This window comes from Apus apus, chromosome 20 (genome assembly GCF_020740795.1).
Source record: "Apus apus isolate bApuApu2 chromosome 20, bApuApu2.pri.cur, whole genome shotgun sequence".
Classification (NCBI taxonomy): Eukaryota; Metazoa; Chordata; class Aves; order Apodiformes; family Apodidae; genus Apus; species Apus apus.
This window is the reverse complement of record NC_067301.1, coordinates 6,760,325-6,788,117: the sequence shown is the minus strand read 5'-3', so window position 1 is coordinate 6,788,117 and position 27,793 is coordinate 6,760,325. Positions and strand designations below refer to the sequence as shown.

Sequence of the window (27,793 nt, the reverse complement as noted above, 5' to 3'; positions counted from 1 at the left end):
AGGAGAGGGGACCTTTAGGTGTAGAACACAGGTTTGCGAAGTACACGCAGCACGTTGTAGGTGTTCAGCCCTGGTGCATCAAAGCCAGGAGACAAACCCTTCCTATCAAACGGGTAAAAGTTAAAGAGCTGCCCATTTTGGGTCTCCAGGGAGATGGAGGCAGAGCCCAGGTGCAGAACACATGGGAACTCCTTGTCGAACACAACTTGGAAAACACGGTCTTCCAGGTGGTGGAGCTTGATTGTCCGGTACTTTTCAGGAATCAGCTGTTCCACGTGAGGTCCAAACTGCTGCATGAGCAGCACCCCACCAGGTCCAACTTTAATCTCATAGAAAGTCAAGTTGGAATAGGTGTAGTAGCCAACATAAGGGCTTGGATTCGGAGGGGGGACCAAGCTCTTCTCTGCTTCTCTGAATGCTGTCTCCATGGCAGGAATAAGATGCTCATAGGTCTGAGACACCAGATCTCCACCCTGAGGCCTGGGCCCTGCCATCAGCACGATGAAGCTCAGGCGGAGCTTGGGGATGAGGGAGAAGGTGGCCGAGTAACCATCGAGGTCTCCATCCTTCCTGATGACGTCGTAGCCCAGCTGCTCGTTGATCTCCCAGGGGGTGCCCGTCTTGTTGGCAAAGTACTCGTTGGAGCACTTCAGCAGAGGGGTCAGCATCGTCTTCACCGTGTCGGGCTGGAGGAGACGCCGGTGGTAGGTGCCTAAGAAGACCATTGCCAGCTTGGCGAGGTCGGCCGCAGAGGAGTACATCTGGCCAGAGGGTCTGTACCAGCCCAGGTCGTAGAGGGGGGCGGGCAGGTGGCTGCTGTAGAAGCCCACGGCCATCTGAGAGCGGATGGGGGCCGAGATGTCAAAGCCGGTGTCTTCCATGCCCAGGCGGTCCAGGATGTTCTCCGCCACCCAGCGCTGGTACTGCCCGCCCGCCGCCTGCTCCGCCAGCACGTGCGCCAGCAGCGAGAAGGCCAAGTTGCTGTAGTGGCACCTGGAGGGGAAGAGGGACGTGCCCCCGTCAGCCTGACCTCAGGGGGACACGCTGTGGGGGTGACGGGGCAAAACCAGCGGCTCGGGGCTCTCCTCTCCGGGGGGAAAAAACACCTTGTTTGGTCAGATAACTTGCTAACGGGACGGGAGGGTTGAAGGAGGGACAGAGAGACAGGGAATGTTGTTGCCTTGATGGGTTGTTAAGTCCAGGAAGAGAAATTTAATCGAATCCCAGACTGGTTTGGGTTGGAGGGACCTTAAAGATCATCTAGATCCAACCCCCCTGCATGGGCAGGGACACCTCCCACCAGCCCAGGTTGCTCCAAGCCCCATCCAACCTGCCCTTCAACACTGCCAGGGATGGGGCAGCCACAGCTTCCCTGGGCAGCCTGTTCCAGTGTCTCACCACCCTCACAGGGAAGAATTTCCTCCTCACGTCCAACCTCAATCTCCCCTCTTTAAGCTTCTTTAATTTCCTAAGGGATTCTCAGTAGAGCTATTTAACCACGATGTATAGAAAGAAAGGTGGAGATGGAAAACTAAAAAAAAAGCCCAAACTGTGTGCAAAACCCTACATATCTGCATATCCCGGGTTTTTGTTTATTATTGTTCACCAAAGCATAAATCCCTTCTTTTTAAGAGCAGAGCTGAGAGTTAGAGGTGCTGCCTTAAAGGTCTCAAAATGGCAGATAAGCCACTTGAACGTGGTCCAATCACTCAAGCACCTAAGCTACCTTAAGATGGTAAAAGCACTTTAAAAACCACTTAAGAGTCCACAAAGCAGCACTCAGCAATGTTGAGTCATTAAAGTCACCTGCATGCTCGAGTCTTTAATACCCATAAAGTGATTTAAGTCTTTATACTTGAAAGAACTTTAATGACATGAAGACATGAACGGGCAACTTTTTTTCAAACATGCTTCCAAAATGAATATTTTCCACCTTGGTTTTTTTTTTTGTTAACTGTGGGGAGCTACAAGTCTCACTGAGGCCTCTTTAGATCACATATTTGGTACCACTTCAACCGTTTCCAACCCATCTAGCTGAATAAAAGCATGATGAATAGATACTATTTCTACCACAAGAATAAATACATTCTGGATCTCAAATGTTATGTCTGAAATGGAGTTGAAATTCAACGTACCCTGTATCAATGTATCAATGAATGGCAATATCCTTTGGGAAGAATGAGCTGTCAGCTGGGAAGTATATCCAGGAAAAGGGAGACAGAATTAAAACTATCAACATGTCAAGTAGTGAGGGGTTGAGAGACTATGAGTGGATGTCCTTATTATACCTTATTATACCCACCTTAATGGTGGGTGTAATATAAATACCAAAGAAGATGATGGGGTTAAAGTCTTAAAATCCTTTCAGGAACATCTTTGGTAGCCTCCTGTGTTGGTTAAAGTTAATATGAGGTTGCTAAGATGGAGATTGAGCTTTCTAGGAGTTTTCTAAGACTGCAGATTTCAAGTCATTTTCATCAAGAATCCTAAGCAACCCAAGGAAAATGATTTATGAATGTAATTCTATTCCCTAAACATTTTGCAGACTTAGGAAGATTTTCCCCCTTAGTCTGAATCCTTTCCCTCATCTCCTGTCTATTCCATTTCTGTTCATCTGTTTGAGTGTTGGCAGCTCAGATAGTGGACTTAACAGGCTATAGAAATTGGTGCAAACATTAATAGAGGTTGTAGATAAGTTGGAGTATGAAGGATTTCAGGAGACCTTAGAGCAGCTTCCAATGCCTGAAGGGGCTCCAGGAAAGCTGGGGAGGGACTTGGAACAAGGGCAGGGAGGGATGGGGGGAATGGATTGAAACTGGAAGAGGGGAGATTGAGGTTGACATGAGGAGGGAATTCTTCCCTGTGAGGGTGGTGAGAGCCTGGCCCAGGTTGCCCAGGGAAGCTGTGGCTGCCCCATCCCTGGCAGTGTTGAAGGGCAGGTTGGATGGGGCTTGGAGCAACCTGGGCTGGTGGGAGGTGTCCCTGCCCATGCAGGGGGTTGGGTCTGGATGATTTTGAAGGTCCCTTCCAACTCAAACCATTCTATGTTTCTATGATAATTTAGAGACATGCAAATGTCTACACACATAACATGATTTTAGGCAAAATCTGTGATGGTCTAAATGGATTAAATGAACATGCTTTTCCAATGTTGCATCTTTCACAACTGGAGGCTCACTGGCCCTAACTATAGCAGTTCAATTTACCTCATCTACGCTTCTCAGTCAGGCTCTACACACATTTAAAAACCCAATGGCAGCTCCAGTGACTCCAGTGACTCTTTCCAGCCTAAGAGAGGTGTATGGGTAGAGGACTGAAACTTCCTTTGGGAACTGGCCATGGAGACTGCAGGTGGGGCTGATATCAGCTGGACAACCCAGACCCAGAAAGTGAATATATCTGACCTGGTTCCAGGGTCAGCAACCAAGACATCATCTTTCAGAAGAGCAAGAGCCTCTTGGGTGTTGCCCCTCCACAGCAGGCTGGTAGATCTCAGCCTCCTGGGCAGACCTGTGCCAGGGGAAAGAGAACAATTTGAGATGAATCATGGTCCAGGAAACTTTGAGTCTGGTGGAGAGTGAGCAGAAGGCAAGACTCAATGGCAAGATGGAAACAACAACGATGCACAGGTGGGATTGGTGCACACAGCAAGTGTACTGGACTGCAGGACCCAGTATTCAAGTCATGGACCACTGAAACTGGGCAAGTCCTACCCCAGCACCAGCTCTGGGTTGCTGCATGTCACTAAAAATACCTTGTTGGCTTGGTAAAAATACCCTGGATCCTCAAGTGCATTTTGGAAGAGAAGGGCATATGGGGTCTAGGGGACATCCCTGTCCCTATTTGCATGTGACTGTGTTCCCTTGGCAGCAAAGATGTGTAACAGCCCCTTCAAACATGCATTTGTTCTTTACACCTCACTGCAGAGGGCCTGAACTTCTCTGAATCATCCCAGGCTTGGCCTGAATTATTTTAAGGGCTTTTTTGTTTGTTTCTTTAGTTGGTTGGTTTTGTTGTTGTTTTTTATTTGGTTTTTCCTTTCTTTTTTTTTTTTTTTTTTTTTTTTTTTTTAAGAATATTTAGCAGCATGTATTCAGGGTTTCTGAAAGTAGAAAAGTTGAAGCTCTTTTCTCATTTAGTTGCACAACACTGCTCATGGATTCCCTAAACATTTTTGGCCAGGGCTTTTTAAAATGCCACAGCTCCTTTGCACAGGGTCTGTGGCTCTGCCAAGTCCTGAACTTGAGTGACATCTGGATTGAAACCCTCCTTGCAGAAATCAGGAAGGCTACAGGACAGGAAGATGGCTTCTAATCATCTGCTCAGTGAGCTTGGGCTTCATCACTGCAGGGCTGAATGAGGCCCTAGGCTTTGGTAGCAGCAGCAACTGCTTTTCTCAACTGGCCTGAACTTGGGATTTGAACTGGAACCAGAGCACTTTTTCTCCTTCTAGTCTGTGGTTATTTGTGCAGCTGAATGACCACATAAGAGATGGACTCAGCATCTTCCAGTAGATGATGGGCTCCTTCGTTTCCTACTTGCCACAAGGCAGCAGAGAAAAGTGTTGCACCACTGGGGAATTCAACCAGCACCAGAGCAATGTCTCTCCTGAGATTCATTCATAGAATCATTAGAGGTTGGAAGGGACCTTAAAGATCATCCAGCTCCAATCCCCCTGCCATGAGCAGGGACCCCCACCACCAGACCAGGCTGCACAAAACCTCATCCAACCTGGCCTTAAAAACCTCCAGGGATGGGGCATCAACAACCTCCCTGGGCAACCCGTTCCAGTTCCTCACCACCCTGAGAGTGAAGAGTTTCCTCTTAATATCTCACCTAAATCTCCCCTCTCTCAGTTTAAAACCATCACCCCTTGTCCCATCACTGTCTTCTCTGATGAAAAGCCCAGGTTGGACGAGATTTTGTGCAACCTGGTCTAGTGGTGGGAGTCCCTGCTCATGGCAGGGGGGTTGGAACCTGATGATCCTTCTTTCTGCCTCCACTGGCCCCTTTGGGCTGTTTGTCCATTTCCAGTTTTCAGTTGCATCTGGAAACTGTAACTGAATTTCCAGATTTCAGTGACATGATCCTATTTTGAAGAACCTTATTTTGATACTGGCTTGACTCAGGTGATGTTGCACCCTGTCCTGAGGTCCTGCAATTTGCTTCCTTCTTATTTTGATCTTAGGTCCTAATTTTAGGCCGTTTATTCCAATCTGGAGTAATGCAGGTGTTACAGAGTCTAATGAAAACACCACGTGAGATACCAGCACAATATCTTTGGCCATTAAATTCTGGAATCTCTGAGTCAATATTAGCAACTGTATTTCTGAGAAAGGTCCAAGTTCTCCTGAGTCCTGTGAGCTCCTTCTACCTTAATGCAAGGGTTACCCAATTATGAAGGCAGCAGCAGATTCGTGGTCTTCTGCCAGCAAGCACAGAGCTATTCATAGCTGAGGAATCCCAGCTTAGGAACCACAGCTAAATTTAGCTCAGCCATCAAGGTCTATCTGTTCAAAGTGGTTTGGTGCCACTTTCACCCTCAACTCTACATCTCAGAAAAATGAGAGCACTCTGGGCTGGAGTACAAAAGAATTGTTAAGCAGTTGGAGCCTGGTTTCAGGTCGTGCTGCTGTGGGAAAAGAAATACATATTGACCTCCCATGGGAAAAACAATCACCCAGCCCACAGGGCAGCTTGGCAAGAGCACTTTAGTACTTCATGAATCACAGAATAGAATGGTTTGGGTTGGAAGGGACCTTAAAGATCATCTAGATCCAACCCCCTGCATGGGCAGGGACACCTCCCACCAGCCCAGGCTGCTCCAAGCCCCATCCAACCTGCCCTTCAACACTGCCAGGGATGGGGCAGCCACAGCTTCCCTGGGCAACCTGGGCCAGGGTCTCACCACCCTCCCAGCAAAGAATTTCCTCCTAACATCTCATATAAATCTCTCCTCTTTCAGCTTGAAACCTTCTCCCTTGTCCTGTCACCAGTGTCACTGGCACCTTCAGTGACAGGCCAGTCTTTCTACTGCTGAAAAACTACAAACTGCCCACTGTGCATGAGGAGATGCTTGGACATCTGCAGGTCCTGGACTCCTTGTGATCAGCACCCACCACTTCAAAGACTATCTGTGTTATTAACCCTCTTGGTTAATAATACAACCCTGAAATGGTTTTTTCAGCACTGAGAAATGCCCTCCACCTGCTCCATAGCTTTGGCAACCTGGCAGATCCTGTTGCCTTCTCCATCTAGAGCTGCACTGACCTACACTGCGTTTAGACTTTGAAGTGTAAAAGGTCCCAGAGTCCATACTGGGAAATGGCCTCGACAGCAAAACTGTTTATCCCTGGTCTGGGGACAGTTGTCTCTGGGGTCTCCTTCAAGCAGCAGAGTGGTGGGCAGGTGGGAAGCAGACAGGGGAGTTGTCTCACCTGAGAGCTGGCTGGCCATTCTGCGCAAGGTGACGGGTGATGGCTTTGGTGGCATTGAGCCTTTTTCTGAGGAAACCAGCCCATCTCCTGGGTGCCTCTGTTCTGAGTCCCTGAGCCTGCCCAGAGGGTTCTTAATAACGAAGTTCTGGGCATAACGTTCCAAGGGGTCGTCAAGGGATGTGACTTTTCCTTCCTCCCACATCTTGTAAAGCATGATGGTGGGGAAGATCTTGGAGACACTGGCAATTCTGGGAAGGAATGAAGATTTAAAGAAGTTAAGCACTAAGAAACCCATGAAGCAAGATGGTCAGTACACGAGGTCACTGAACTGACCCACTGCCTGTAGCTTTACGTACACAACCTTGGCCAATCCCAAAGGGAATGGCTGAAATGCATTTAAGTAGCTTGATTTAATACCCATAACTCTGGCCTTTCTGGACTGCAAAATATCCTTCAGCAGTGTCTCCCCAAGAATGCAGCGGGCTACAGAACTTCTTCTGGTTGCTGAGTACTCACAAGTTGACACATTTTGTAAATGATTGCTTAGTACATGTGAGTTGAAAGTCGTTAGTTAGAATTTTAAGGTGAAAATTTTGCATTTCATATTCAGTGTTGATATTTGGGGAGCTTCAGAATACAGTCAAATGTGAAGAATGGTTCTATGATCCTATGATTGTCTCACCAAGTTTCAGGGTAGCCCAGAAGTGGTTCTACAGAGGACATGAGCCAGCAGAAGATCATAGAATCATCATAGAATCACAGAACCATTCAGGTTGGAAAAGCCCCTTGGGATGGTCCAACCATCATCCCTGCTCTACAAAGTTCTCCCCTCAACCACATCCACCAACACCACATCCAAACCACCCTTCAACACACCCAGGGATGGTGACTCCACCACCTCCCTGGGCAGCCTGTGCCAGGGTCTGACCACTCTCTGTGAAATAACTTCTCCTAATGTCCAGTCTAAATCTCCCCTGGTGCAGCTTGAAGCCCTTCCCTCTTGTCCTGTCACCTGTGAGAAGAGACCAGCACCAACCTCTCCACAATGACCACACAGGACAGTGGCTCTATTCCCAGACATCAGATCTCCATACGTGTATCTGCTCTTTCTCCAGCCCCCATGCCTGGCACCCATCTGGCTCACCTGTAAATAGTGTACTCGTTGGGCACTGCTGAGGAGGGGTCTGAGCCATTCTTCTTGCCAAAGTTGCCCGTCCAGAGCACAGTGTCGTTGTAGATGACGATGGCAGACATGGCTGGGAGACCAGAGCTGTGAATCTTCTGGCGCAGCATCTGATCCACCTGGAGAATGGTGGGAATTGATGAGTTTCCAAAGAGTTTTATAATGCATCTAGTCTGTAAGGGGCAGGAGAAGACCCAGACCACCAGCCCTCCTTACTCCCGAGCACTCAAGACTGGTTTTCTCAAATATTTTGGGGAAAGGAAGTATTTTATGGAGCTGTTTCTTTGAACTTGCTGAATTATCCAGTCTCTTTCTTTCAGTCTACATGTCCACTGGGCAGAAGAACGTGGTGCTCATCATCTGTAATACCTGTGACACTTACCTGATTAGAAACAAACACGAAAATACAAAATTGTATTTTCTTCCTGTTTAAATTGTACTGTGCCCATCCATTCTTTGCACCAGCATTTTAGGTTCAAATGTCCCACGACACCTTTTCATGCCATGAAAGATTCCAAAGTGAGGACTCCTGTTTAAACCACAACCTGGGAAGCAGCACTGAACAGCAAGAGGGCTGTGAGTCCACCTGGAGTTGTGTGGATCCCATCGACCAACTGGGCTCCTCCCACCTCCTTGCTCTTCTATGGCTTCTGCAAAGCTCTGCCACCACCAAGCTGGTGAAAGGTCTGGAGAACCAGCTGGAGAACCCCAGGAGAGGCTGGGGGAACTGGGGTTGTTTAGTTGGAAGAAGAGGAGGCTGAGGGGAGACCTCCTTGCTCTCTACAACTGCCTGAAAGGAGGTTGTAGGGAGGTGGGAGTTGGGTTCTTCGCTCAAGTGAATGATGACAGGACCTGAGGAAATGGCCTGAAGCTGCACCAGGGGAGGTTTAGGCTGGAGATTGGGAAGAATTTCTTTACCCAGAGAGGGGCTGGACAGTGGAACAGGCTGCCCAGGGAGGTGGTGGAGTCACCATCCCTGGAAGTGTTTAAAAGAAATGTAGACGTGGTGCTGAGGGACATGATTGAAACACTGAACAGGTAGATGAGGTGATGGTTGGTGGATTCAGGTGATGGTTGGACCTGATGATCTTCAAGGTCCCTTCCAAGCAGGATGATTCTGTGATCATGCATAAGTTATTTTCTGCACAGAAAGGTTAAGACATAAGGCCTGACCTTCCAAGCCCAGTGTTTGGGACAAGGAAAGCCAAGCCAAGCGATGTGCTCAGGATCTCTTCACTGGCTAGACTGGTGAGGGCCACTCAAAGCCCTGGAAACATCCAACTTGTGCCAAGTCTTTCTGCAGTGGTTCTTTGCCCTCCCTTCCCCATGTGGCCAACTAGAATGGTTAGGAACACCAGCATCTCCAGAGAACAGGATGGTCACCTGTCAGCAAATATTACACAGAATCACAGCATGTCAGGGGTTGGAAGGCACCTCTGAAGATCATTGAGTCCAACCCCTCTGCCAGAGCAGGACCAAAACTAGGGCAGGTCACTCAGAAAGGCATCCAGACAGGTCTGGAAAGTCTCCAGAGAAGGAGACTCCACAGCCTCCCTGGGCAGCCTGTCCCAGGGCTCTCTAACCCAATATTGCACTCCTTGGAGTTTCCTTGGAGAGTCTGACATGGAGACCTGCCTGGACCTGCAGAAGGTTGACAGAAAGACATGATGCTTTTCTGGTCTCGAGTGTCATTGAATCCAATACTCAGCATTTGGATTTGGCCAGAAGCAAAACTCTTCTGAGGAGAACAGGCTGTTCTGAGAAGCAAAAGGGTTTACCCTAGAAGAGGAATGTTTCCTTCAGCCTCACGCAGGAGTGGATGTCACTCTCCTGCTTCAAGCTGCCGTGGGTGAAGAAACACTCTCCCCTCCATGCAATATATTCTCATCTGGGACTGTCCAGAGTCCCAGTTCCAGGGTCCCTGGCCTGGCACAGGATGGTCGTTTGTCTCAGGTGGTGCAAGATCTTTAGTGTGGGTTTGAATGTCCCCAGGTCCAGGCAGGACCTAAGGGCACCTGAAGGTTCACTTGTGAGGTGCTAGTGCCCAAGCCCCCTTGAAATACCCCTCTTCTTATGCAGCTGCTGCTCGAGTTCTCTCTGCCTCGTTCCATCTGGAAAATAGGAATAGCTTCACCAGCCTGCTTCAAAAAAGTGCTTGAATGCTTCATTTCTGAGGAGCACAAGGGTGGTTAGATGACTCTGATGGACACTCCATGATCTGCACATTCCTCCACCTCTCTGACTCACCCTAAGTGAATAATAAAACCACCTCTCAGCAGGAAGCCCTGAGACAATGGCTGAGCCTCCATAAAAGTGAGTGTGAAGTAGTAGCAAGAGAAATTCAGAGTAGATCAAGTGATGTTTTGTGGAGGAGAAGAGCCCTCAACACGTGGGCACACAGTGAGCTGCCCAGCTGCACTCAGGAGCAAGACTCTGGGGCTGTGATGGGTGCTCCTGTGAAAACACTTGCTTAGCCCCCCGTGGCAGAAGAAAAAGGTAGATCAAATACGAGGGATTATTGGAGAGGCAACATAAAATCAACCAGAAGACACCATTTTTTACACTGAAAGATCTCGAACCCACTGTCACCTGGAAGAAACTGTTCTGAGTTCCTGCATCTCCACAGGACAGTGCTACAGGTGAAAGGGATTCATGGAAAAGTGAAAGGGATTCAAGGAAAGGTGAAAGGGATTCAAGGAAAGGTGAAAGGAATGATCAGAGCTGTGGGACAGCTTCTGTCCTGACTAATTTAGAATCAGACAAACGAGAAGGTAGATGATAGGGATCTACAAGCCCAGGAGTGTCCTGTCAGGGCATGGTTGTCCCCAGGACCCACCCAGCCAACACAAGGCTGCATGTCCTCACTGCACACAGAGCTGAGCAGAGTTTCTGACGGTGCTACAAGTTCAGTGACAGTGTGTCCTGCTGAGGAAACACAGGTCTCTCCCTTCCTCTTCCCCTTTCCCTCCCTTGACGTTACTCACAAGTAGCTTTTTACATTTTGAAGGTGGCCTGGAGAAAGGCAGCAAAGCCATCAAATCAGAAATGGGCAGTCACTGGTGAGTGGGAACAGGTTACAAGACTCATCCTTCCAGGACATGAGGGCTGCCTGATAGCAGACACGTTGCCAAGAGATTTTGAGCTGAGGTGTGCCCACCAGACCTTCTGATGGACAAGCCATGATGTTTCTTCACCGTGTCTTCCCCTTTAGATAACTATTATTGAGCTGTTCTGTGTGTCCAGGGAAGGAGCTTTGTATCCCCAGCTCTAGAGTCACCTCTTCCCCACCTCCTCCATTCCCACCTCCTCCATTCCCACCTCCTCCATTCCCCTGAGATGTTCAGGGGCAGGACACATGTCCCCTTGACACCTTCAGAAGAGCAGTCCTGAACTCTGTCTCTGCTCCCTTCTCCTCACAGACCTTCTCCAGTGCATCCTTCAGGATGGGGATGGGGTGGTCCAGTGGCACCGGCTCGGGATAGCGGGGACACATCTGCACAGCCTCTGGCCTTGCTGCCATCACTGATGGGCCTGGAAAACATTTCAAAGACCGTGTGTGTGGCTTGAACTGACACACTGAAAAGCTCTAACCTCACCCAGCAGCTGGCACCACCACTCTTGCTTGTGTTGTCCAAAGCTGAAGGACACTTCTGCTTAGAGCTGGGGCTTAGAGAAAAGGAGGCTGAGGGGGGATCTGATCAGTGCTGGTCAATATCTACAGGGGGTGTCAGGAGGATGGGCCAGAGTCTGCTCAGGGGTGTCCAGGGACAGGACAAGGGGCAATGGGCACAAACTGGAGCACAGGAGGTTGAACCTGAATATGAGAAAATACTTCTTGACTCTGAGGGTCCCAGAGCCCTGGGACAGGCTGCCCAGGGAGGTTGTGGAGTCTCCATCCCTGGAGACATTCCAACCCCACCTGGATGTTCCTGTGGGATCTGCTCTAGGGCATCCTGCTCTAGCAAGGACTAGATGATCTCCAGAGGTCCCTTCCAGCCCCCACCACTCTGGGATTCTGTGATAGGCAAAGCAACAATCTGAAATTGTTTCCATCTCATATAAACCAGGATTTGACGAGTTCCCTGTGCTCTGTTATTCCTTAGTCCAACATGGGGCAGCACACAGGATGGACAGGAGCTGCAATGGGCTTCCACTGACTCTGCAGCCTGGAAGAGTAAGGAACTGGGACTACAGCAGACTCCACAGGGTACCCAAGAGTGGCTTTTGACACCATGAAAGTGCCCTGCTTATGTCCAGGGGAAAATGTGAGTCTGGGCTCAGGAGGACAGGGCTGTCCCATGCATCTTGCAACCTCAGGCAATGGGTGTAGAAGTGAATTGTGAGTGCCACCTGAAAGCCAGCTCTGTGCCAGCAGGTGACAGGCTGTACACCTCGTACATCAGTCTTCTGAAACAGCTGTGTCCTGCAGGTGCCAGAGACAGATCTTAGATGTTTGTGGCAAGCAAAGATCGTTAAGATCTTTAAACTCAGGGAGAGATGGGAACTCTTTTACTTGGAGGCACTATTTTCCCAGCTGATCCCCAAGTGTTCATAAACACAGCCCCTCTGCTCTGTGAGCTGTGCACAAAATGCTTTATTCTCTTTTTGCTTATGAGCTGAGCATGAAGCAGTAGAAATGCAGATGAGAAGAGAAACAGCACTATGAAAACCTGGAGATGAAGGGGGATGGACACAGAAGAGCCTACAGGCAGCCCTTGATCCTCTGTGATAAAAATGCAGGGTCTGAAATCTCTGACCAACGTCAGAGAAGCCCACCTCCACTGGCACCTTCCCTCTGATTTTTATGCCATTTTAGGGCTACTTAAAACTCTGCTCCATTTACAGTGGAGACATTTCATCCTTGCATATAGAATCACAGACTGGTTTAGGTTGGAAGGGACCTTAAATATCATCCAGTTCCAACCCCCCTGCATGGGCAGGGACACCTCCATGTTGCTCCGAGCCCCATCCAACCTGGTCTGGAGTCTTTCTTTGGAGTTTTCTATAATCAACATAAGGAAATTCCAGTGTGAACTGGAGCTATGATTAGGGGATCTAACATCAGGGGAACAGGAGAGGAAGCAAACCCATAAGCTGAAGCACGTGGTGAGGTGTAAAACCAAATCCATTCTAAACTGGAGTGATTCTTACAACGGGATGCTAAGGAAAAAGATAAAGAATGTAAAATAAACTTTCTTCTTTGTATATAAATCAAACTAAGTAAGTGCCAGAAGCAATGGAGCTTCTCTGGACACCAGCAGAGCTACATGCTACTCCTTCAGCCCAATATTCATCTCCTCTGTGTCCTTGCACCAGCCAGAGGGTCCATTTTCCCCATGTCCACATGGGAAAAATGACGTGTATTGGTCTCACAAATTTCTGTGCCAAAACAGGGCACAGAAATCAAAAGAGATCTGGAGGTGCTGGAGCGAGGACAGAGGAGGCAACGGAGCTGGGGAAGGGCCTGGAGAATCAATCTGATGAAGAAGGCTTGAAGGAGCTGGGGATGTTTAGTGTGAGGAAGAGGAGGCTGAGGGGAGACCTCATCAGTCTCTACAACTGCCTGAAAGGTCATTGTGGAGAGGTTGGTGCTGGTCTCTTCTCACAGGTGACAGGACAAGAGGGAAGGGCTTCAAGCTGCACCAGGGCAGGGTCAGACTGGCCATGAGGAGAAGTTATTTCACAGAGAGTGGTCAGACCCTGGCACAGGCTGCCCAGGGAGGTGGTGGAGTCACCATCCCTGGGTGTGTTGAAGGGTGGTTTGGATGTGGTGTTGGTGGATGTGGTTGAGGGGAGAACTTGGTAGAGCAGGGATGATGGTTGGACTGGGTGATCCCAAGGGGCTTTTCCACCCTGAATGGTTCTGTGATTCTATGAATATACAGCCAAGCTTAAAGATGACTACTCACTGGGCTCCACCTTGGGGAGGCTGTACTGCCACAGGAAGCAGCCTGTCATTGCAACGGAGAGCAGGAAGAAGATGATGACCAACATGTGAATCCACTTCACCTCCATAACAGCCAGCTTGAGGAGGCTCCTGCTGCTGGATCCCTGCTGCAAGCAGAGAAGGTTGGATCTCAGAGGGGGAAAAAACTGCATCTCCTGCAGACCAGCTGGGTGGAAAAGACACACTGCACAGGGACCTGGGCTAACTGCTGCACTATTGCAGCACCAGAGCTGGGCAGCCCAGAGCACACTGAAACCACTGGAAGCAGAGATGGCTTCTTGTTTTCCAGTGAGGTTTGCACGATGTTACTCTCCTTACCTTGTTGATTCTTGTAGAAGAAAAGCATCCTGTTGCCTTTTCCCCTCCCTGCCCTTGAACCTCCTCTGCCCAGGCTGGCAGGGTTCTCTGTCCCAGCTCTCGTTTCCTCCCTTCTCAGCAGTCATGACTTACTGGATATCTTGGATATCTTTCCAGCTCCTTTTTTTCCAGAGTCCAGCATCTGTTCATGGCAACCACCAGCGGGATCATCTGAGCAGATCCAGCATTTCTAGATGAATGATGAAATTCTTCACCCTTCTGTTTAGTGCCTGTAATCCCCCTGATGTCACCTACCATCTGTGTGCTTGGCATTTCCAGGGGCCATGTTTTGGAAAGTGGCTCGTGTGTTGGGTTCATGCAGCTCTCACGACACTGGAGACCATCCAGGTTGGTGCTAGAACCCTACAAATGTGGAAGGAAACCAAGGAACAGATGCCAAGAGATGAGGTGCCCAAGCAGGAGCTGTGCCCTCTCCCTGCCTGCAGGAGCTCAGTTGGGTGCTTTTCAAAGTTTGGCAAGGAGTGTTTACAGAGCATATGGCCTGCCATTTGCATCCAGTGTGGTCCACATTCCAAAGCTGTTTCAGGTTGCCTGGACTCACTCGGAGGACAGACAGACTGAAATGCTCCCTTCAGATTTCCACGTGGCCCTTTCATTTCCTTTCTTCCTGAAGATACAGGCTAGTCCATCCAAAGCAGCTGCAAATCAGCTGAGTTTTGTCCCTCTCCTCAAGGGAAGCTGTGGAGCCACTTCCAGACCTGCACGTGGCTCTGGGGCTTTGTCCAGGTCCAGCTGGGGAATCTGCCCCCTGCTGCACCTCTAGGTTGCTGAGACTTACTGGACAAGAAGAGAAACACATCATGATTCTTTCTGCAGCTCTTCAGCCTCTTCAGTTATTCCCAGCTGCATTTCTAAAGGCAGCTTCCTTCAGGTTCTTCTGTAACATGATTAAGGCTCCACGGGTGGGTTGAGACCCCACAGGTGTCTACAGACCCTCAGCCCCAAGACTGCCAGAGCTCAGGGCCAGTTCATTTTCCAGCTATCAGACTAGGTGGCCCAGAGCTCAGGAGAAGTCCCTATTCCAGCTGCCAAAGTAAGTGACCCAAAACTCAGGGCCAGTCCATATTCCAGCTATCAAACTGAGACCCAGAGCTTAGGGCCAGCCCATATTCCAACATCAGACTAGGTGACCCATTCCCAACCAGGGGAATGCTGTTGTAACCCCAACCCCAGCCTGCTTTAGAGGCACACAAGCTCAGTAGGCAAGAACTTGTATCTGCAGGAGGAGAACCCAGAGTATTGAGATCTTTTCAATCACCCCCCACACTGGCAGACTCCAGTTTATGCTGGTGGACATGGTGCTGTGATGAGAAGCTGTTTTCCTGCAGCAAGGAGTGGGGCAGGGCTCTCTTTGCCCTCGAGTAGTCACGGGGGGACTTTCTTGGATTCAGTCCCATCATAACAAGGTGACTTCTCCACCTACCTGCAGCTTCTCTGACCATTTTTCCTGCCTTTTTCCCTGCTTCACTGGGAAACTCTGATTCCTGGGTCCCTAAGAGCAGGGTGAAAGGAAAAGATTTGCTGGTATATGATTCATCTCATGAGCTCCAGACTCCCTGGATCACTAACTGGGGACCCAAATGTGCCAACACTGAACTCTCATCCTTCAGTCCAAATGCTCTTATGTCTCCTGTGGATGCTGAGTGTCCTGAATGTCTCTTTCATTCTCTGACCCATAATCTAGTGGCACTGCCATGAAACCAGAGACATGGGTCTCTCTTTTATTGATGTAGCACCAAATATTCAAAAGCCTAAGAAATATTCATCATGCTGAGGAGATGCTCTACCCTCTAAGTTACCTTTCAGGAAAAATACCTTTCCCTCCTTCCCCCTACCTAGGAGACTGCCAGACAAACAGAAGGATAGATTCCTACCAACAGACTCCTCACACTTCCCACTCCAGGACCTCCAGGACCTCCCTTGCAGCTGGTTTCTCCATCTCAGGTACATCTCAGTGACCAGCACTGCTAACACCAGGAGCACAGCCAGGCAGGGGCAGGGAGGCTACAACACACTGAGCCACACACACACAAACACCTGCAGCAACAAGAGCACACAGACTCCCCCGGGGTAGGTTAATGGTGGGTTATGTTTTTAACCCATGAGCTTTGAAATATTTGGGGCTGGAAGGGGGTGGGAAGAGATGTGGGTTTCATAGCCCAGCCCAGCACACTCCCCCACCCCACCACGCTCCTCTAGGCAGCCTCCCGTGGACCCTGCGAGCTGCTCCACTGGAGACACATCTCAGCACGGTTTGGGAAGGGCCAGGAGGAGCCCAGTGCCCTGCACATACCGTTGCCAGGAGCTGGCTCAGTCCCAGAAGCTGCTCTCAGGCATCTCGGTGTCTTGGTGCTGTGACAGCCCCAAAGCATCTGCAGCAGGGGACCTGGCCGTGCCCCTCGGCTCAGCTGCTCCTCCTGGGCAGGTTCCTCCCCATCACTCTGGCTGAAGTGGCTCTTTTTAGCTCCCCAACAGTCCTGTTCTGTGTTTCCCTGACCATTGGACTCATCCAGACCCTCCAGACAGTGCTGCTGACCTCCCCGTGGGGCAAGGAGATTAAGGGCCTGGGGACAGAATGGCTTTTGCTCTCAGGAAAGTGCCCAAGCAATTGGAATGTTAATTCTCCTTAATGCTCTGCCATGTGTGTGAGCCACAGCTGAAACCATCAGGGCTTCACTATCTATTTATAGCAGCTTCATCTCCTTCTGACATCTGAACAGGAGGAGATTAACTCCTGCAGTGGGCAGTCCCTGCATCCCTCTGTCCCCAGGCTGGGGAGGGGGTAAACAGGGATGTGCAGGAAGGGGAGGTGGGGAGCTTAGCCCAGGAGCTCAGACACTCCCTGGGCTTAATCCTGAACAGGCTCCTGGAGTTCCCCTGCACTGACAGACAAGGGTAGCAGGCTCACTGGGCAGAGATGGAGCTGGTATTTTCTTTTCCCTTAGCTGCTGGGGCCTCCAAAGGATGGGGCAACGTTGGGATTTGCATGGGTTGAGCCTTACCTGCAGCTGTAACCCTTCCATGACTGCTCCAAAGTCTCTTCTCATCCCCTCTGCTGCCTGTCTCCACCAACAAAAGGCTCCTAGAACCCTGTGATGAGGGGAAACAAGAAGTTAGTGCAGGAAAAAAAAAGAAAACCAATGCAGTCAGAGCAAGGAGGGAAGCCCAGAGTGAACAAAGCCCTGCTCAGGTAGGCAGGGAAGGACTGGTTTTGGATAGAGAGAGAAACCACAGATACCCCATGGGGGAAGTCCCCAGTAACACCTTCTGTCTCTCTGCCTCTGGTTGAGCAGCACCTGGTGCTCCTGGCAAGGGCTGGACCCGAGCTCTGGGACTTCCCAGGGCCCGTGACCACCCTCATCCCACCTCCCCAGCACAAGGAGCTGCAGCTTTGAGACCCTCCAGGACTTTTCATTCCCGCTGTGCCTGCTCTGCAGGCTCCTCCCAGTCCTCTCCCTGGCTTCTCAGCCTTCCAGCCTCTGCACAATCAGCACCTCCCTCCTCAGCCTTGGGAATCACAAGAGCCTTGGAAGTGCCAAGATACTGGCGGGGCTGCCACCTCTCCCATAAAATTCTCCCTCTTCTCTTGCTACCTGGCAGTGCCAATTCAATAGGCAAATCCCACCCCCCCCCCAAAGAGCTCTTACCAGCCTTGCTGTTACCCTCCAGCTCCCAGTGCTGATGAATTTGGGGCTGTCCTGGAGCTGCAGATGTTCAGAGCATCTGCAGCACTAATCCCAGCACTCAGCCTCTCGGAGCACAGATGGATCAACTGTGCCTCAGCCCTCCCCAGGCAGGGCAGCAGCTGGGCAGGGATGCAGCCAAAAAGGGGGGGGGGGAATTGCTGGTGCTTTCGTGGCTCAACCACCAGAGCAGGGTGGAAAATGGGGAGCTGGAGAGGAGGGCATCCTTCACACACTCTCAGCTGGAAATGTGAATCATGAGCTGCCGTTGCCATGTAAAGGATCACAGCATGTTGAGGTTGGAAGGGACCTCTGAAGATCATCCAGTCCAACCCCCCTGCCAGAGCAGGACCAAAACCAGGGCAGGTCACTCAGAAAGGCAGCCAGACAGGTCTGGAAAGTCTCCAGAGAAGGAGACTCCACAGCCTCTCAGGGCAGCCTGTCCCAGGGCTCTCTAACCCAATATTGCACTCCTTGGAGTTTCCTTGGAGAGTCTGACATGGAGACCTGCCTGGACCTGCAGAAGGTTGACAGAAAGACATGATGCTTTTCTGGTCTCTGGTCTTAGAGGTCTTCAGGAAGGTCCCTGCTGCTGCCCAGGCCTCTGGTTCAGAGCAGGTCCCTACAGGGAACTTGTCAAGGTTTGGTTTTGCTAGCTGGCAGGAACTGATGGGGGTTGTTGTGCCCAGAGGTGTTTTGGCTCCTCGACTGGGAGGATAAAGCACCTCTGAGCTTTTCCTTTATCTACAAAGTGAACAGGCCCCATGACTGAGCAGGGAATGATCATGTCTCTGTGAGGCAGTGGAACACACACAGGAGCTCTGGCTTAAACAGGTCCTGTCCCACCATGGGGATGCCCTGCTCTAGGTATCTGACAGTTCAAAACCCAACAGAAGTTCTCCTGGGGAAATTTTACCCCCAAATACTTACACAGTTTTAACTTAAACAGTCTGAGTGGACGAGCCTGGTCCTGGTGTATGAGTAGCTTAAAGAGAACAAAGGAATTATAAAATCATAGAATCCCAGACTGGTTTGGACTGGAAGGGACCTTCAAGATCACCCAGTTCCAACCCCCTGCATGGGCAGGGACACCTCCCACCAGCCCAGGTTGCTCCAAGCCCCATCCAGCCTGAACTGAGGGAAGCTCCTGATGAAATGAATGGTCCAGGCACTTTCTGTCTGCCTGGAGAGCAGGAGCATGTTCTGGCCACACTGTTGTGGGGCTGCCAGCCTGGGAGCAGGGACACAGGGGAAGCTGCAGCAGGGAAAGCAATTGGCAGCTCTAATTACCCTCCTCTCCACTCCAGCCTTTCAACCAGGGCAGGGCTGAGGGGGGATTTCCCCCCTTCCACAGCCCCACGTTGCAGAGCTCAGCCAGGGACTCTCTTGTCCCACTGGGTGTCCTTTGTGTCTTGCCAGGCTCCGTTGTCAGCCTTTGTGTCTCATCACCAGCTGGTTCATTTTCTTGATGGTTCTGTGTGGTTGGGGTGAGCTTTGGAAGCCGAGGGACAGAGCAAAGTGCCCAGTGGCCTTTGGCTGCCTGCCCCTGCACCCAGGCAAGCTAGCCATGGGGCAGACTGGGGTGGGCATGGAGGGGTCACCAGCATTGCCATGTGCTGGCATGGCCCAGCTCAGGAATGAAGATCATAGAATCACAGAACCATCCAGGTTGGAAAAGCCCCTTGGGATCACCCAGTCCAACCATCATCCCTGCTCTACAAAGTTCTCCCTCAACCACATCCACCAACACCACATCCAAACCACCCCTCAACACACCCAGGGATGGTGACTCCACCACCTCCCTGGGCAGCCTGTGCCAGGGTCTGACCACTCTCTGTGAAATAACTTCTCCTCATGGCCAGTCTGACCCTGCCCTGGTGCAGCTTGAAGCCCTTCCCTCTTCTTCTATCAAGAACTCTGGAGTCAGAAGCCTCAGAAGAAATGGTCCATATTTGAGACAGGTGGGACAGGCTTTCAAAGGGTTCTCCAAAATAATTAGTACAGAGGCACACTGGTTTTACTCTTTTGTGTAAGGTGTCATGACCTTGTGACCACAGGACTTGGAAATTTATTGAAAAACCATTTATCAAGAGATTTGTGATGAAATAATAATAAAAATAAATCTATAGAACTGGAGGATGCTGCTCCATCCTACAGTGTGGGACATGCTGCATGGTGTTCCATCAGGATCTGTCAGGGCCCTGAGAGAATGAATCACAGAACCATGGAATTGTTTGGGTTGGAAAGGACCTTGATCTCGTCCAACCCCCCTGCATGGGCAGGGACACCTCCCACCAGCCCAGGCTGCTCCAAGCCCCATCCAACCTGCCCTTCAACACTGCCAGGGATGGGGCAGCCACAGCTTCCCTGGGCAACCTGGGCCAGGGTCTCCTGCAATTCCCAAGCTCTGGTTTTACTCTTTTGGCAGGATCAATAGTTGCCCGAGAGCTGAGTCTCAGAGCAGCGAGACACGAAGTCAACAGGCTGGAAAATGAAAGGAGCAAAGAATAAACTGAACAAGTGAGCTGGGTTCCCTCAGGTTAAGGAGGTGGGGGGAAAAAAAAAAGGGGGGTGTGTGAAGGAAATAACATCCCAGAAGCTGCCAGAGGAAATAAAATGGAAGAAAGGGTCTAGATGAAAACTGTGCAATTCTGAACAAAGTGTGGGGGAACATGAGGAGAAAGAACAGGACACCAAAATTAGTTTGAAAGCATCTGATACATTAGGAACCCTCTGTCATCTGAAAATAGCTTTATCTGGATCATACATATGAAGTGGAGCTGGCTCTGGACTCTACTTCCACTACATGTCTTCTAGGCACATGGAGGGCATATATAGAGATTCAGGGCCAGGACAAGAGTGGTTCTGGATTTGGACACTCACAGGCATTTCCAAAAATGGGGCAGATTTTAAAAGCTAGTCTTATCCAAGCTGTGTGTGTGTGCCACCAAGAGAACCTGGCTGGTTCCTCCTCTTCACAACCTTGCCTGTGTGAGCTGGTGGGCAGCATCATGTCTGGTGCCACAGGGCTGGGGTCCATCCTGGTGCCACCCAACCCCACCCATGTGCCCACTGAAGCACAAAGCCCCTGCAGGACCTGGGCTTTTGCCATTCGTTGTCCTAGTCCTGTCAGGATTTCGGGGTGATTGGGATATTTGGGTCCATTGGGATGTTTGAAAACGATTGTCCATGACCTTGTGGCAGAGGAATGCTCTGGTGCTTTGAGGCTTGGGAGAGACACCTTCCAAGCAGACCTTGCCATGTGCTGAAAGCACAGTTTGCCTGGTGGGCAAATGTTCCAGTTGGCAAGTTCTTAGGATTGTTTGGGTTGGAAGGGACCTCAGAAGGTCTCTGCTCCAACCTCCTGCTCAAGGCAGGGGCAGCTCTGAGGTCAGAGAGGGTTTCTCAGGGCTTTTTTCAGTCAGGCCTTGGAAACCTTCAAGGACAGAGGCTGCACAGCTGCTCTGGACAGACTTTTCCACCACTTGATTGTACACATAAAAGCAGATGCACACTTTTCCTTTGCCAGTGGAGCTTCTAAACACCTGCCAATCTATTGAATAAAAAAATCACCCCAAAAATCTACTTCCTATTTTACAGGGAATTGTAAATACTCGTTTCTGCTCTGGGCTACTTCCAGTCCCTTCTTTTATCCTGAGAGACAACAAACCTAGAGGTGAACATCACGAGAGGTGAGGACAGGATGGTGAAAGGAATCTGGGAGATGTTCAGATGGTTGCTCAGTCTTCAAAGCTGGTTGTTGGGACTGACACACCATTTCCAAGCAGGTGAGTCCTGGTGGAATCACTTGGTGTCCACAGATGAGTATCCTCACCACATTTTAACATTTTGCTCTCCCAGAACAATTCATAAAAAGCTGTTTCAAGAAATCAGAAGGAAACAAACACATCAACCCAAAGCCCCACAAGAAATTTCTATACACCTGTACAAGAAAGGGAGATAATTTAGCCTTAATTTTGATGTCACGTGCAAGGACCACTGGCCTCAGGAGAAAAGGAGGAAGCCCATAATGATGAACATTCATAAAGGTTTCATATTTAAAAACAAGTGATAGCAAAAGAAAAGCAAAGTATAAGCAACTATTGGCATTTCTTCATGTGGATATAAGGAACGACAGGATCTTTAAGGCCCTTTCCAATCCAAACCATCCTATGATTTGATGATATGGGAAACAAGAAGAGTTGAATCCTTAGAGTCAAAAATACAGGAGACACAGACACTTCTAAATGGGTCTTGAGGAAGTCAAACTAGAGTCACAGAGTCAAAGAATCATAGAATGTGCTGGGTTGGCAGGGACTGCAGAACATTTCTGTTCACACAGGGGTAAAATTCTTTGAGGAAGAAGGGGCTGCAAGGACCAATTCAGCCGCCTGTATCGGACCCCTGACCTGCTCCTCTGCCCTGCGTGGCTTTCCTGTGCTGCCAGGGGACAGAGTGAGGACAAGCTGTCAATTCTGGAAGGAGGAAAGGCCAGCAAGAATCTGAGCCCAGCCTTTGCTGTGTGAAGGCAGCTCCTGGCTCAGGCTGTGGGTCCTTGCTGGAACACCCCGAGTCTGTCACTCGCTTTTAACCTCCCCCTCAGTCACAGACAGTCACTGAGGCACAGAGACACTGGGTAACTTGCCAAGAGACTGAGGCCATGTGCTGCTTTTCATATACATTTACATGAATTTGCATACATCTCCCTCTCAGTTTGCACTCACTCCCTAAGATGAAGTCAAGAACAAGTAAAATATTTCCCAGCCTGAGTGAGCCAAGATTTTCTGCATCTCTCCCATTTTCTCTTTTGCTGACCCTCATTTTTCAGCTACGAGTTGATTTATTTTATTCCTCTTTCTGCTGCACTTTCTACCTGCCTTCCACCTTGAGCTACCACAGCCATCTCTTCCTGTTTTGCACTGTATAAATATTTTTATCCACAGTTCTTCTGCACTCCTGCAGTGGCAGCAGTACTGGCAGCCTGCAGAGCTTCCAACTGCAGAGCAGGGAGCATCCCAGCCTGTGGTGTTGACAACCCAATTTACACAGCACTGGTTTTTCACAGACTAACTGGAAAATGGTGTTTTCTTTCTCATTTGCCTTTCCTGCACAGAGAGGCCTCAAGCTCGTGTCTGAAATCTGCTCGGTGAGAAGCTTCAGGTGAGTAGAATTCCAGGTGGATGACAGGGACATGTGCAAGGCTGCAGGCTGGGAACCTGATCTTCCTGGAGCTGTGGGGGTCTGGGGAAATGCAGATGTTTTGGGAAATGGCTCAGAGGTCCCTGGGACCTGATGAGCAGGAGCTAATGCCACGTTGACATTTTTTTCCTGATATCCAACCTGAACTTTGCTGTCTCTGTGGCCCTTGCTTTCTTGATTTGTATCACTGAGAAGTGCTTGGCTTCATTCTCCTGGTGACAGCCTTTCAAGTGTTCCTGGACTGTGATGATCACCAGCCCCTCAGCATCCTCTTGGCCTGACAACACAAACCAGCTCTACCTGTCCCCATGTGTCTGAGCCCTCTGACACCCTCAGACCCCCCTGTCCTTCTTGTCCTGGGTGGAGGGAGGGGGCTCGAGGGATGGACAAGAGCAGAATAGTCAAGTTGCAATGACAGAAACCCTGAGGAGAGGGGGTTGCCAACTCCTCCTGTCTGGACACAGTCCTGACACAGCCCGGTTTGTGGCTTCCCCTGCTTGCCATAAGAGTGCACTGTTGGCTCATCTTCAGTCTGTCCTCCTGGTCCTTCTCAGCAGGGCTGAGCGATGGTTTCTCATTCTGCCCCCATGATTATCCTGCCCTGGGTGCCGAGCTTGGCCCTCCTGGCAGCTGAGCTTCCTGAGGTTCCTGGTGGCCCAGAGCTGAAGTTGGTTGAGGTCCCCCTGGACTAAAGCTCTGATGTTCATGTGGCAGCTACTGCCTCATATTTACTGCTGTCTGCACATGGTGAAGGTGCATCTGAATAACCATCCCGAAAGGGTAGGAAGGTGCTGAACTGCACCAATCTGCTGCTTGACCCTGGGATGCTCTGACTGTTCCTCAGAGTCAATCACAGTTCAGTCTAATTGTAGCCCCTGATCTGGGTGTTCTGTTGCTGCAGCCCTGAACTCAGGATTTTTCATTCTATTAGATCAAGGGCATTTAGGCTTCCCTGAAAAAAGTCTTCTGTTCTCTTGGAGCTGTTGGAGCAAGTCCAGAGGAGGCCACAGAGATGATGGGAGGGCTGGAGCAGCTCTGCTCTGGAGCCAGGCTGGGAGAGTTGGGGTGTTCAGCCTGGAGAAGAGAAGGCTCCAGGGAGACCTTAGAGCACCTGCCAGTGCCTGGAGGAGCTCCAGGAAAGCTGGGGAGGGACTTGGGACAAGGGCAGGGAGGGAGAGGACAAGGGGGAATGGATTGAAACTGGAAGAGGGGAGGTTTAGGCTGGACATGAGGAGGAAATTCTTTGCTGTGAGGGTGGTGAGAGCCTGGCCCAGGTTGCCCAGGGAAGCTGTGGCTGCCCCATCCCTGGCAGTGTTGAAGGGCAGGTTGGATGGGGCTTGGAGCAGCCTGGGCTGGTGGGAGGTGTCTCTGCCCGTGCAGGGGGTTGGAACTAAACCACCTTTAAGGCTCCTTCCAACCCAAACCAGTCTGGAATTCTGTGATTCTACCACCTTCATGTCACCTCCAGTGCCTTCCATCCTACCACTTCCACTTGCCACCTCACCTAACTCCTCACCTGTGGGATGCACCTCTTGGCTTGAGTCTGGCTTTTCTCATTCTGGGATCACATCTTCTTCCCATGATTTGTTGTTGCTTGTCCTGGCAGGAGATGGGCTTGGTAAGCATCCCCCACCTCCTCCCCTCCTCAGACCCCAGTTTTGTCCCAGTTACCTGCCACCCCAGGGCAGGGGAGCATGTGCCCTATGCTGGGCATGGACACTAGTTCACCTGCTGCAGGGAAAAGGCAGGAGCCTTTCCAAATATGTGGCCTAATTAGCTAATAATGATAAACAATAAATGGAAAAAATTACTTTGGTGACCAGGAAGGGACTAGTTATAGTCAGTGGGACAGAGGAAAAGAGATGCTGATACTCTCAGACTTTCCCCCTTATGTAAACTTACTGTCAATACTGCCCTGTTTTCCAGTCACAGGTGAAATACCTGCTTATTTGTACATATATTCACTATATATTATACATATAATATGTATATATTCACAACTATAAAGCACAAATCTAATCAAGTACCTAATTTGCATCATGGAACCCCTGAGCTAAATGTAAAGGTGACTCCAAGCCTGGCATATAAATAGGTGCCAATGGAAAGAGGGGGGCCCTGTAAGACAGGATTCCTTCTGGTGTGGGGGGCTCTGCACAGGGACTTCTGCAAAAGGGGTTGGTTGGGCTGCTCAGACTCTGCCAGAAGCCAAGTTGTTCCATGTCCACAGAGGGAGGATGGACTGAGGATGATCCTGCAGGATGTAGATTTGGAAGAGGACCTCCTCAGACAAGCCCCACGGAGGGAAGTGAGGAGGAGGTGCATTTTGTCTGTGGCTGAAGAAGGAGGAGGATGTTCTGCAAGGTAACACTCATCACTCTCACCCTGTCTCTTATGGGGTGATTTCCAAGCAAGGGGGAGTTTTTACTGACAGTCTTAGGAAAACCAGGAGATGGTGTCCAGGAAGCCCAGCATCAGCCACCAGTGTGAGGAAGAAATATCTTTGACTTGAATTAAACCAACTGATTTAAGGAAGAAAAGCAGAGAAATTTCTGTTAGCAGAAATTCTGTAAGTGCAAATGCACTGAACTACTCAAGGTTTAGCTACAAACAATATTTAACAGATGCTTAGAGTTAGTTTTTCAAGCTGGGGACCTTCCAATTAGCAATTTGCTCTGCTTGCTGCTTTTAAAACTCTAGGAAGGCAAGCCATAGATATGAGCCCTATGTAAGAAAAGAATATTCTTTAAAGCCCTGTTTACCCCTCAGACCTGCTCCTCCTCTTCGTGTGGAATCAGGCTTTTTTTGGTTTAGGTCAGGTCACTGACTTTCTGCCTGTTTCACCTGCAGAATGGCTCAGGTTGTTTGCAGTTTGGTGTCTCCCCTGGTGATCTGGCTGCAGGCAGGGCAGTGAGGAGGGTGAACCCAGCCTGCGTGCTGGGAGGATGCCTGACTCTCATTCCTGGTTATGGCATGTAAGGCAGGGAACCCAGCAGGTCCTCTTGGAAGGAAAATTGTGTTCCTCTGCCTGCTTGGAGTGTGTCAGCAAACTGGTTGTGCAGGGTGCAATTCACTTAGTCTTTCAGCAGCCTTTGTCAAACGTTCCTCGCTGAGGTCACGGAGATCCAAAGGAGTCTCACAAAATTCAGTCAGAGGACAAACTCGAGCCAGGCAGGGGCTACAGTCACCTGGAAAATGGGAGCCTGCTCTTCAGATTGGATTCTTTCTTCCAAATGCCACCACGTCTGGGAGCCACCCTCCCTTTGCTCACAGAACTGCTCCAGTTGTCCTCAGGGACGCGCAGCCTGACGAAGAGGAGGCGACTGCCAGCAGTGAGAGAGAAAAGTGTTGCTTGGGCCAAGGCCAAGGGTCAGCTGAGCTGGCAGCAGAAAGCCTGGCCTCCAGAAGCTTCCTACACCACATGCATGTGCCATTTTCCCTCCTGCTATCCCAACAAAAAGACCAGGTCCACAACAGAAAGCAACCTCCCTGGCGGCCTCCGGAGCGTGAAGCGAAACATCACTTTGCAATAAATGTTGGTTCCTGGGTCAAAACTCCTGCCCATAAAATCCTTTTCCTTGCCAATCAAGGACACTCAGGGAGGCACTGTAAGGACACAGTAGGTGACACCCTTTGCCCTCCACGCTGCACACAAGGGATCTTGTTGAGAGCACCTGGACCTGCGGGTCCCGGTGTTTGTAAACGCAGATGTGAGACAGAACCACCCCCCTTGGAAGCTCAAATTCAAGCAAACCCTTTTCTGCTTCCTTACAGTCTCTCCTTGGGCTTTGGTGCACTCACAACATGCAGCCCCTTCCCCAGCTCTGCATCAGCTGGCAGGACAAAGCCTTTGGTTTGCATTCCTGCAGGGGAATGATGCTCCTCGGGGCTACTTTGCATGGCTGAACGGAGAGATTTCCCCCACAAAGGGCTCTGTCCCTCTTCCCTCCACCACAGGGAGCCTGTTCCAGCTTGCCTGCACATCTCAGGGAAGATGTATTCCTGCAGATGTTTTCTGTGAGAAGCTGAGAGGTCTGTGAGCAGCCCAGTGCTTCCCAAGGGGTGAGGAAAAGGCCAGCTGGCTGGTCTGAAGACACCTGACAGCACAGGGTGAGGTCTGTGGGGAAAAAAAAATAAAGCCTCCTGCTTCTGACCTCCTGTTTGCCACTCTCTGCCTGCAGACAGCAAGTATCTGATGGGAAAGGTGAGAGGCAGGGACTGGGAGGGCAGGGAGAGGGGCAGAGGGCTTGGGCAGGGTTGGAGATGCTGCTAAAACCTGCTTCTCCAGGCAGCAGGGAGGGAGCAGTTTAGGCCAGAGAAAGGTCAGTGTTTCTCCACCAGAATTTGGCAGATTTTCAGAGGCCAAACACCACGGGTCACAGCCCCAGTGGTGCTTTACTGGGTGTCCCAAAGCAGCAGTGGTGCTCACTGCTGCAGAGGGCTGGTCAGCTTACCCGGGTCACCTGGCTCTAGGGGCTCTCCCCACCAGCCTGCACTGTGTCCCTCACTGGAGAAGACCTGTTCTTGGGATTCCATGATGACCACTCCACCTGCATGCCTTTGGAGGTTTGAGCTCTCCTTCCTGCAAGATCCATGCTCTGCCTTTGCTTTGCTCAGAGAGAAAGGGCATGGGACCTGTTGCATGGTAGGAAAAGGCAGCAGTGGTGATATGGTTAAATTACTGGTCAGGTCCAGGTTTGGTTCCTGCTCTCCTCTAACTTCCTTCAGGCCATCACATGCTTCGAGGCCAGAGGGGACCACTAGGTCTATGTAGTTCAGCTTTGTACTAGCACAAACTATTGCATTTCAGTCAAATGTCATGCCCAGAGGCTACAGCTATGCCATGTCTTCTCCAGAGAGCAACCTTCTGTGCACCACAGATGGTGGGGGGCAAAGAACAATGTGCAACCAAAGCCAGGCCTTGTTACAGCAGAGCATAGCTAAGAGAGACATTCCTGGTCTCCCAGAG

General features: G+C 50.3%; 1 protein-coding gene across 1 annotated transcript; it reads right to left on the bottom strand.

Moving 5' to 3' along the window:
* Positions 1-14: 14 nt before the first annotated feature.
* On the bottom strand, positions 15-16,992 carry LACTBL1 (lactamase beta like 1). Its single transcript, XM_051637382.1, has 7 exons — positions 16,948-16,992; positions 13,530-13,674; positions 11,042-11,151; positions 7,582-7,739; positions 6,438-6,685; positions 3,405-3,510; positions 15-993 (listed from the first exon to the last, which is right to left on the bottom strand). The coding sequence occupies exons 1-7, from the start codon at positions 16,990-16,992 to the stop codon at positions 15-17; spliced, it is 1,791 nt and encodes a 596-aa protein (XP_051493342.1).
* Between the last annotated feature and the right edge of the window lie 10,801 nt (positions 16,993-27,793).